The sequence below is a fragment of the Crocodylus siamensis genome, chromosome 12 (assembly GCF_052110815.1).
Source record: "Crocodylus siamensis isolate JL-2025a chromosome 12, ASM5211081v1, whole genome shotgun sequence".
NCBI lineage: Eukaryota > Metazoa > Chordata > Crocodylia > Crocodylidae > Crocodylus > Crocodylus siamensis.
Window position 1 is genome coordinate 44,466,408 of NC_143406.1, and position 11,142 is coordinate 44,477,549.

At 55.9% G+C, this 11,142-nt stretch overlaps 1 protein-coding gene across 1 annotated transcript; it reads right to left on the reverse strand.

The window, feature by feature from the left end:
* Positions 1 to 6,021: 6,021 nt before the first annotated feature.
* ACTB (actin beta) lies at positions 6,022 to 10,714 on the reverse strand. The gene is made up of 6 exons (XM_090023417.1): positions 10,561 to 10,714; positions 9,248 to 9,380; positions 8,700 to 8,939; positions 7,669 to 8,107; positions 7,157 to 7,338; positions 6,022 to 6,764 (listed from the first exon to the last, which is right to left on the reverse strand). The coding sequence occupies exons 2-6, from the start codon at positions 9,368 to 9,370 to the stop codon at positions 6,621 to 6,623; spliced, it is 1,128 nt and encodes a 375-aa protein (XP_089879543.1). The 5' UTR covers positions 9,371 to 9,380; positions 10,561 to 10,714; the 3' UTR covers positions 6,022 to 6,620.
* Between the last annotated feature and the right edge of the window lie 428 nt (positions 10,715 to 11,142).

The following is an 11,142-nucleotide window of genomic DNA, read 5'->3' on the forward strand; positions in this document are numbered from 1 at the left end:
CGCGAGCCTGGACGGGCGGTGCCATCTTGGGAGAGGCACATGCGCCCTGGACGGGCGGCGCCATGTTGGGCGCGGCGAGCAGGCGCCATGTTGGGTGTGGCAGGGGGCTCCACTGCACACAGGCAGCTGCAGACCAGTGGGGACAGCCCCTGCTTTGTAGCCAGGGTCACTTTGATCCTGTGATGCAGATGGCCGTCTCCATGTATTTGCCATTTCGTTGCATAATAGATGTAACGTCCTCCTTCCACACCCCCTCATGTCATCCCCGCCACTTTGTGCTGCCAGGGCTGGGGCTCACGGCTTCAGGCCTCGCCAAGGCTGGGAACGGCCAACGAGCAACATGGCAGCTGCATTGTCCCGGGACTCCTGGAGCTGGGGCTTTACCAAGGGGGATCCCACCCAATTCCCTCCTGCAGGACCCGGGGGGAAGCCTCCCTGGCAGCTCTCCGACCTCTCCCATGTGTCCCCCTCTCCTACATAACGCGGCGTCTTGCTGGCATCACTGAAACCCCAGGGCAGGGCGGGGAAAAGCTGCTGACAAGCGACCGCTGCCCACCCCGCAGCACGCCACCTGCTCCATCGTGGGGGCCCGAGTGGTCCTGACTCCTCTGAACCCGCTAATGTTGCTAGAGGACCGCCAAAGGCTTTGCTGAGGACCTCCACGCTGTGCTTTCCCAAAGCCCTCGGATCCTTCCCACCAGTGTGTGTTTTTGGGAAATCGTAGAAATGAAGGGCTGGAAGGGACCTTGAAATATCATGCAGTCCAGCCCCCCTGCTCTGGGCAGGAAAGCTGCGGAGATGAAACGATCCCAGCTGCCAGGTGTCTGCGCAGCCTCCTCTTGGAGATGTCCAAGGTTGGGGACTGCACCACCTCCTTGGGAAGTCTCTTCCACATTGTTTGTGGGAAGGACCACAAAGGCCTCCCTGCTCCTGTGTCTTCTTCCAGCCCCAACAAAGAGGTTTGCAAAGGGGCAAGCCTCAGCGCAGCTGCCTGGTAGGGATGCAACCGGAAGCACTGTGCATGGTGCACTGCCATGTCTTAACAGTGATCAGGTCACTTGCAGTGGCCATAAGCTTCTTGCAGTCTTAGCTAATGCATCTTCTAGCTCTGGTGATGGAGGCATTGCTCTGATACATGCGGGGTTCAGTGGCACTGCCGAAGACTGGCCCGGGGGCCCCGAGTTAAAGATCCAAGCAGCAGTTTTTCTCGTCAGTGCAAGGGTGAGCTCTGCCGAGTGAGGAAGCTGCCTGAGCTGGGTGTACAATTTGGAGGATAAAAGCTTCCTCGGAGGAGACGTGCAAAGGGCACAGAATAGAGCGCTGCCCTCTTCTTGTTCCTTGTCTTACCTGATTTTACGGACCGTATCCCTGGAAGGACCCAGAGATATGGACTGGGAGGTCTCTCCTCCCTGAACTAAGAAGAGGCAGAGTTTGGATCTTTAATCTCACAGGTTGCCAAGTGTTTTGAGTTAGATGCCAACAAGAGCAAACCAAAAGGACATTTTGACAATCTGAATTTAAAAGGTTACATATACCTCCGGCAGGTCTGATCTGCTTGATAGCTGCGATCTGTAAAGCTTTACAGAAAAAGCGTAGACAACATGCGTCTTTCCAATGGGGAACACAGTAAATAAGTCAACTGGCAGGGCCAGCGTGATAGGAGAAACAGCCCTGCCTCAGAGCAGGGGCAGGTAGGCTGTGGGGGATGTACAAGTAATTGCTGTAAGAACAGTAAAGGTTTTGGGTACAATCTGGGCAGCCTGGAGGCTGCTGTACATTACAGCAGTCTCCCTGGTAGTATGCATGCTATGAAAGGCAAAATCACCATGGAGGTGAGACAGGTGCTTTAAACCAGCCCTTAGCCCCCAGGCAGAGCCAACACAGCAGAGCAAGTCAAAACACCATTCTTCCTCCGGTGACTGCAGAGTGCAGACTCTTTGCAAGAAACTAAAACCACCAGCAGCTTCAATAACAGACCTGTTCTTCTGAATATCTCCAACCTATTTCAACAACTGAATCCCAGTAAAACCCTTTTCCCTACAGAAAGCATGTAATGCATTGACACCACGGGAGATCTTAGCTTGCTTGCTTGAATATATACCTGCCAACATCAACTCTGCACCTTCATGGGTGATACACAACTTCCAAAGGAATAACTAACAAGCATTGCCTCACCTTTAGTGGCCAGACTTTGTCAAACTTATAAAGCAATGTGTAACAGGAACCCAGTAGTATCATAGGGTTGGAAGATGAGTGGAAAAGGAGGTGATGATCCATGGTCTCCCAAGAGAAACACAAGTCTCCTCTACCAAGGACACCATTAATCTGTGTTGGTCGTTTCATTCCATAAGCTGATCAGAGAGGTGACTTTCTAGCCCACCGGGCAGTTGCAGGTGAATTACTAGAGTCTGTCTCTACCACCAGAATAAATCTGGCACTCTTAGGAGACAAAAAAACCCTGATGAATTTGGGCCTAATTAATCCCCTTCTGTCATCCCGTGAAGTGTGGCATTACCATAGTAGGGAAGATGAGTGAAGACTAGGTGGAGAGGAGCCATGCCCATATCACAGTGTCCCAAAGATGGTGGCAGAAGAGAAGCAAAGACATATGGGCATTCTCAGGCCTTTCAGAAACCTGCCTGTAGGTGAAACGAAAGCGCAAGCTCCCCTAATACCAGCTTGCTCATCAGAAAGGTGTGAGAAACAGTCCTGCACCCACAGCCATTGACCAGGGAGTCATCTGGCTTCTAGCTTGTGGGCATGCCGGGAGAATCCCATCGCTGTTGTCTGAGTTAGGTTCGACGTCAGGAAGAACGTCTTCACGGTGAGGGTGGCCGGAGTCCAGACTGGGCTTCCAGGGGAGGTGGTGCTCTCCCCTACCTTGGGGGTCTTCAAGAGGAGGCTGGACAAGCACCTGGCTGGGGTCATTTAACCCCAGCGCTGTTTCCTGCCCAAGGGCAGGGGGTCGGACTCGATGATGTACTGAGGTCTCTTCCAACCCTAGCATGTGTGAATCGGAGGGACACCAGCTCACGGATCAGTGCGCAGGTTCGGGACCCGGCAGCAGTCAGCATCCAACAGAGAGCGGATGCAGGAACAAGGGAAACCTCCATCTGGGATGCTGAGGGACTTGGCCAAAACACCAATGCTCTGGATGAATAAACATCCTGTTCGGAGGGCTGAGGCCCTGCCAGCCACCACGGAGGAGCTCATGCTGTGATGCACGTTGACGCTGTGCCTTTCCATAGCCTCTTTCTTCTCAGGCTCTGAAAGGACTTTACCAAGCTGTGTGTTTTACAGGGCCACAGGGCGACTATGAACATGCCCAAGGTCAGCGGTAGGGAAAGGAACAGATAAAGGCTTCCCTGACTCCTCATCCCCTGCTCCACCCATTACACTATGTAGCACTGAGTACTCTAGATTAAAACCCTAGATTCCTCCCATGGTCAGGCCATGCTGACTCAGCAGGCCTGGTGTCTGTGCAGAGACAGTCCCCTACCCCACCCCACCTGCAAAAGTGGCTAGAAAATCCTTCCTAGCTCAGAATCAGCATTAGGAAGTGGTCTGGTTAAAGCAGTGTCCCCTGCCCAAATCTCCCAAAGGAAGGAAGACATCTCCAGGGGTTCCCCGATGTGTCAGAGGCTGGAGCAGCGAGCAATGTGCAGTGCTTTCCCCTGCTTGATGCTCCCAGTCCCTCCAGCACATAATGCCCAGAGGAGCCGTGATTGCCAGGCCTCGTTCAAGGAACCGAAGCAGTGTCTTCGTACTCTGCTGCCACATGCCCTCGCCAGGGAAGCTCCGCCTTTTTTTTTTTTATTAAAGAAATTTTTCATGAAGCCTTGTTTCTAAGATACACCACAGGCATCTGAATACTGCCTCTGCCCTTGTAGGGTAGCTTGACTGTAGCTGCCAGACAGCCCTGCTCAGTCACCAAACCCCTTCTACAGCCCTGGCCTTCCTCACATGCAGCCCCCCAGGCAGGCAGCCTCCTTGCAGATTCTCCCTAGCCATGTGCACATCCATCCTCTCTTCCTGGTCCGGCTACTATGGAAGAAGCGTGCTTGGGAGCTGGCACTCCTTTCCCCCCACCCTTATGTGCATCACGACCACCGCTCCACAGCAAGCAGTGAGGAACAGAAGCAGAATTGAGCACCCAGAGGCTCAAAGCACAGCACTGCCGTGCCCTGCCGGAGCTTGAGACTGCTTTACCCCAGCTTGGAAGCTGTGATCTTCCATAAGCATCTACAGCTGCTGATGTATTAGTGAGACTAGGAGCGATTGAACAAAGCCCAGGAGACTCCAGAGCACAGCCATGCATCCTGTCTGGAACGTGCAGCCCTGCTGTAACGCAGTGAGAGCCCTGCAGCACAAGTGTGGGCCTCCTGGATGCTGCTCGATGCCCTGGAAGAACAGGCCAAGGATGGAAGTGACATTCAAGCCTGAGTTCAGCCCATTTTCTGCCATTAGCCTGGTACAATCACTGCTACACAGGCAGGTAGGTGGGTGATAAGACACCTTGGAAAGACAGCGCTGACTACTACCCTGGCATCTCACCTGGATGAGAAGGGCGAGACCTGGCCTGGGACATCCTCCGTGGTCTCACGAACTGAGCTGCTGCCGCCTTCACATCTTGGCTTTCTCCAGTCCGTCAGGCTCCTTGTGCAGCACAGGTGGACACTAGTGTCTCAGGGAGAACCCAGCGCATGCTGGACACAGAGAACCGGGCAGGCCCTGGGCTGAAACCCAAGCTGGTTCTGCTCCCAGCTCTCTAACCTGGAGAAATGGCTTTGCCTTTTCTGGCTATCTGCTCTGTTCAGACAGGCTGGATCAGGGGCTCTCACTAAGTATGCGCATTAGCGAGAGTGCCTGCACTAATGGGCCCTGGTCTCAGCTGGGGCTTTAGGTGTTACTGGCATATAGTCATGCCCCACTCAGCCCATGCATCTCTCCCTCCTCCCCCACCCTTCAGCCAGATGCAGCCACTGGCACCAAAAGCTTGTCAGAGCAAGGACATGTATAGAAGAGCACTTGGGAACAAGGCCCGTTCGCTGTGAGACTTCTCTATCACCTACATCAAAGCTAACCCCTGCGGCTGAACTAGTGCCCTGGCATCATGGGCAAGCTTCTAGGCTTGTATGTGCTCCCTTGTTGACAGGGCCAGGTGTCTACAGATTGCACTGGCTTCCTCCAAATCACAAGCACTCACATTTACTTTGAAGCACTGGGCACCCAGCTTCCAGATGTTTTCAACCCAGATCTGTGGGTAGTTTTGTGAGGACATTGGATCTTCCAGAGAGCCCACAACCAGAAAAGAGGAAGGGAAGCCCAGTGCCAGTGGGTTTTTTTTTTTTTAAATCAGCTAAGTAGGTCTGAGAGCTGTGCAGTAAAAGGCTATATCCAGTTGCATTAAGATACCAAGTCAGCTCTTCCTGCCCTAGCTTTTCCAATGTGTTGCTGGAGACCTGGCACTAGGATAAGGGCCAAGCCCCTACTGACTCATTGTAGCTCTGGGTGCTCAGCACTTTTGAGAACCTCCAGCTATGGAGTGGGAGTAATAATGAGAACAGAAATGCAGGCTTTGCTTGTTAAGGCAGCCCTTTGACAGACTACAGCAACTCCCCTGTTGTTTTAGAGGGGGAAGGAACCACCCGCCCTCCCCAGTACTGATCTTATTTGTACTAGACACAGTACCACTATGCGCAACTGCACAGGGCTACCAAAGCTTGTAGTTACATTATGGCCCATACCTTGGGTCTTAGAGAGGCAAAGTAGGCATGCAAGGTTAGAACACAGCTCAGCACCATCTGCTGTGGCTAGGAAAGGGGCACTTCTAGCTGTTAGCATCCTTTGAACCACAAACTCAACCCCTGGGAGATGGAGCTTCACTACAGAGCAGCCAGCATGGAGTGCACAGGTTGCAGGCTTCTTCCCTTTCCCTCCCCCCCCACCCAAACCCACACTCCAGATCAGCATGCAACTTTATAGCCGGTTAAAAAGAACATGAGCCCACACCAGTCAAGCCTCTATTGTGTGCACTTTTATTTGAACTGGTCTTAAGTCAGTGTACAGGTAGCCCCTCCCTCCCCATGTATTAGCAGCATTGTTTGTTAAATGCTGCAGGGGGAGTAAAGCCTTCATTCACATCTACCACTGGGAAACACAGCCCTGCTTGCTTGACAAATCAAAAAAGAGGAATCAAGTGTTTGTTTTTAAGGCGGAAGATACAAAAGACACTTGTTGGGTTACATAATTTACAGACAAGCAGTTACACCTAAAACCAGCTGCAGGTTCTACCTAAAACCAGGTACAGGTTCCTTCGAACTGGGCTGTGGCCTTCGCAGAGGCGAGAACTTCCTGTAACAATGCATTATACAATATTTGGAATGACTATTAAAAAACAAAACAAAAAAAACAAATGTACAATCAAAGTCCTCAGATGCATTGTAGAACTTTGGGGACCATCACTGCGACACGCTAAGACTGCTGCCGTCACCTTCACCATTCCAGTTTTTAAATCCTGAGTCAAGCGCCAAAAAAAACAAATAAAGCCATGCCAATCTTGTCTTGGTTGATGCGCAGATATGGGTTCTTGTTTCGGTGTGACGTGGTAACAGTCCGGTTTAGAAGCATTTGCGGTGGACAATGGAGGGTCCAGATTCATCGTACTCCTGCTTGCTGATCCACATCTGCTGGAAGGTGGACAGGGAGGCCAGGATGGAGCCACCAATCCAGACAGAGTATTTGCGCTCAGGCGGGGCAATGATCTGCAGGAAACAGGAGAGAGGGTTAGAGTTGAGGCCTGTACAAAGTGCCTACAGTTCCCAGCTGCATCTCCTACCCCTGATGTTTCTATCGTCAGGACCAAGCTACTAGGCTTGCCATTGAAGTGAGCATCTTGTCTAACAATCCCACAAGTGTTCCTGGATTTGGTCAGCCATTCTACCCAGAAAAAGACCACTCTTGGGACAACGCTGGCCTTGCCTGCACCACCTACACCAGTGCAAGTGCCAAGACCTTGCACTACCCTTATGGCGCGAATTACCCAGAATTTGCCAATTCCTTCCTAGGTGAATCATTAAGTCTGGGCACCACCAACCCTTGTTGGGACAGGGCAGATGTTGTATTTCAAGACTCCAAAAAATACACACACACACACCTTGATTTTCATTGTGCTGGGTGCCAGGGCTGTGATCTCCTTCTGCATTCTGTCAGCGATGCCTGGGTACATGGTGGTACCACCAGACAGCACAGTGTTGGCATACAGATCTTTACGGATATCAACATCGCACTTCATGATGGAGTTGAAGGTAGTTTCATGGATACCACAGGATTCCATACCTGCCAGAAGAGACGGACAGAAACAGGATCAGTTAAGGAGTTGGCCAGCTAGCCAGTCACATACGTGAGAAAGCCTGGTGTATCGGTATAATGGAAACAGCGAAGACTTCAGCAGAAGTCCCACTCTGTAAAAGGCTCTCCTCACCCCACCACGTAGAGTCCCTCAGCCACTCCTGTATGGGGAGGGAGGTACCACTGGGCAGTGACACCAAGATAGTCCTGTTATCCAGTCACTTCTGGAAAGGAAGCATCGCCTACCCCCCCTCCCCAAGGACCTATGGGAGGCCTGGTGGGATAAGAGTCTCTTAACCAGGATGGGAGCGGACTTACCTAAGAAAGAGGGCTGGAAGAGGGCTTCAGGGCACCTGAACCTTTCATTGCCAATGGTGATCACCTGACCATCAGGGAGTTCGTAGCTCTTCTCCAGGGAAGAGCTGGAGGCTGCGGTGGCCATCTCCTGTTCAAAATCCAGGGCGACATAGCACAGCTTCTCCTTGATGTCACGCACAATTTCCCTCTCGGCTGTGGTGGTGAAGCTGTAGCCTCTCTCGGTCAGGATCTTCATGAGGTAGTCCGTCAGATCACGGCCGGCCAGATCCAGACGGAGGATGGCATGGGGAAGGGCATAGCCTTCATAGATGGGCACAGTGTGGGTGACACCATCACCAGAGTCCATCACAATACCAGTGGTACGACCAGAGGCGTACAGGGACAGGACAGCCTGAATGGCTACGTACATGGCTGGGGTGTTGAAGGTCTCAAACATGATCTGGGGAAAAAAGGAGAGGATGGTTATGCGCACTGAAGGGGTTCAAGAGGCTCATGAGAGATTGTTTCCAAGTCATGCAAGTGTCATTTTGCTAGGCCATTCCCGTGTCCCCAGAGACAACAATCATGGGTCCACTGGAATGGGAGGCCATGCCAATCAATTCTGGGCTACCACAGCAAACCCATCAACCCAAGTCCGAGTCCTGGGAAAAGTTAAGAACATGGGCAAAAGCCCAGGTGCAACACAGCTGCTTCAGGAGAGCCACATTCTCCATCACCCCCCAAAAAACTAGACAGCTACATGGCAGAAATTACTCAAGACAGGTGAACAGTTAGTATCTAGTCAGAAACAGCAGTTAGAGGAGTTGGTAGTATCAAGGCAGCAAGAGGAAACCAGCTTAGAAGAACAAATAAAACCTGTCAAGATCCAGCAAAGAGAAGGCTCAGGTCAGGAAAGGAAAACCCTGCAAAGAATGGCAAAAAGGGGAGGGGGGAAAAAGATGAAGACAGGAAGGGAGGAGGGCTGGCCAGCAGCTTCTCCGCAGGCTAGAGCCAAGCGGCCGAGAGTGGGGGGCTCAGGCCACAGTACATACCTGTGTCATCTTTTCCCTGTTGGCTTTGGGGTTCAGGGGAGCCTCTGTGAGCAGCACAGGGTGCTCCTCAGGGGCAACTCTGAGCTCATTGTAGAAGGTGTGGTGCCAGATCTTCTCCATGTCATCCCAGTTGGTGACAATGCCGTGTTCAATGGGGTACTTCAGGGTCAGGATACCTCTTTTGCTCTGGGCCTCATCACCAACATAGCTGTCCTTCTGGCCCATGCCAACCATCACACCCTGAAGAGAAAGAAGAAAAAAAAAAAAAACTCAAAAGGGCTGCCATTAGTTTAAACTCAAACACCCACATCCTACCACCTGTACCAGAGCGGTGACTTGGGCTAGGGGCCAGCCAGCTTTTCAAGTGGCTTATAGTAGGGGGAACTGCAGGATGAACCAAGCCATCAACTGATCAAGGAAGGATGTCCCTAGAGTGGAAACGAGTTGGTTTTTCTCCAGTCTACAAATTGGAGTCTTTAGAGCTGCTCCATTTTTTTTAAAACCGTTTCCGGCATAGAGGCGGCAGCACCCCATCCCCTCCCGCGTACCTGGTGTCTGGGGCGCCCGACGATGGACGGGAAGACGGCACGGGGGGCGTCATCCCCAGCGAAGCCGGCCTTGCACATACCGGAGCCATTGTCCACAACGAGCGCAGCAATATCATCATCCATGGTGAACTAACTGCAAAGCAACACAAGACAACGTGAGCATGCCGGGTAGCTCGCGGGCACTCCTAGACCGCGGCCGTCTGGGCTTCCAGGCGGCTCATCCCGTCTCGCTGGGAGGAGGAAAGCCCCACGAGGTAAAGCTCCTGCCAAGACGGAGCTGCAGAGCGGACGCCCACCCCACCCATTTCCTCTCTGGCTTCCTGTTTGCTCTGCGCCTCTCCTCCGGCTGGCCGCGAGGGGGAGCCCGGCGCTGCATACTTTGCCTTTGCACAGATTTGGGACAAAGGAAGTCCCTGCTCCCTCTCACATTATTACCATAAAAGGCAATGGTGAGAGCGAGCTTCGCGAGGAGCCAGTGGCACTGCAGGGAGCCAGCTTTCGGGAGGGCCCCGCGCCGCCAGCCACTCCCCTCCCCTCGCCACTCCCTGTTCCCAGCGCCGCTGGGGGTGTCCGTCTGGAGGCAGGCGTGACAATGGAGGAGTTGCGAGGGGCCAGCTCCCGACGCCCCGCTCGGGGCTCTGGCCCCCCGCCCCGCGCAGCCCCTCGGGCAGCGACGCGCCAGCGCAGGTGCGTTTTGTGCTCCAGCAAGCGGGGCAGCAGCAGGCCCGCCCGGGCCGGCGAGTTGGCTCCGCCGCACCTCCCTTCTCCCCACGCCCCACTGAGACAGCCAGCGCCTTGCAGCCCTGCGGGCTGGGAGGGCCCCTGGGGCACAGCCCCGGCCACCCCATGCATCGGCCTGGCATTGCCGCGCTTCCAGGACCGGTGCGAAAAATAAGAAACACCCCGGCCGGGCTCCCACGCCAGCTCGGACCCAGCGGGTAGTTACCGCCAAGCCCACGTGCACCCTCGTGGGCCGAGCAGGGGCGCCCCCACCCCGCCCCGCGCCCGCCAGCAGCCCCCCACGCATGGGGGCAGCCGCCTCCCAGACAAAGACCCCCTGCCGGCGCCGGGAGGCGCGGCTGCTCCGCTCGCCCCTGCGCCCTGCCCGGCGGGCACACCCCCTCTGCCAGGCGCGCCCGCCCGGCGACCCCTCTCCGCCGCCACGGCGCTGCGGGAGCGGCGCGCGGCGCTGTCGCACCCCGGCCACGCGTGGTTCTGCAGGCCCCCCGCGCCACACTGGGAGGCGGCGGGCGGCGGCCCCCGGGCCTGCCCGCCCTCCCTCCCTCCCTCCCCGGGCCCGGGCCGGCGCTCACCGGGCGGCGGCAGGCGTCGAGGCGGGCTGGGGCTGGGGCTGGCGGCGGAGGCGGGAGCAGCTCGCGGCGACGGCGGCCGGCGCCGCGCGCCGGGTTTTATGGGCCGCGCGGGCCGGGCCCCATCGCCATATAAGGCAAGTTTCGGAACGGGCGGCGCGGATTGGCTGCGGCGCGCTCAGTCACCGCCGCGCGCGCACATTGCAGCAGCCCCCCTCCCCCGCGCGGCCCGGCGCCTCCCTGCGCCGCCGCCCCCCGCCCCGCGCCGGCCGCGGCACCCCGGCGGGGCAGGGGCAGGGGCAGGGGCAGGGGCGCCTCGGGCGGCCGCGCGTGCGGGAGGGGCTTGGGGTGCCGCCCCGAGCTGACGTAGATCTGGAGCCAGCACCCGGGGCAGGGGGAGCATGAGCCCACCCTGGCACCCGGGGCGCGGGCCCGTGCCCCCTCCGCCTGCCGCGGGCGGGCGCGGGCCGTGCTGAGCAGCTGGCGCTCGGGGCCGGGCAGCCCCAGGTGCCCGCGCCAGGGGGCGGTCGGAGCAGCAGGGGCTTGGGCGCCGGGGGGGTCTGGCCAACTCCTGCGTCGGCCTCC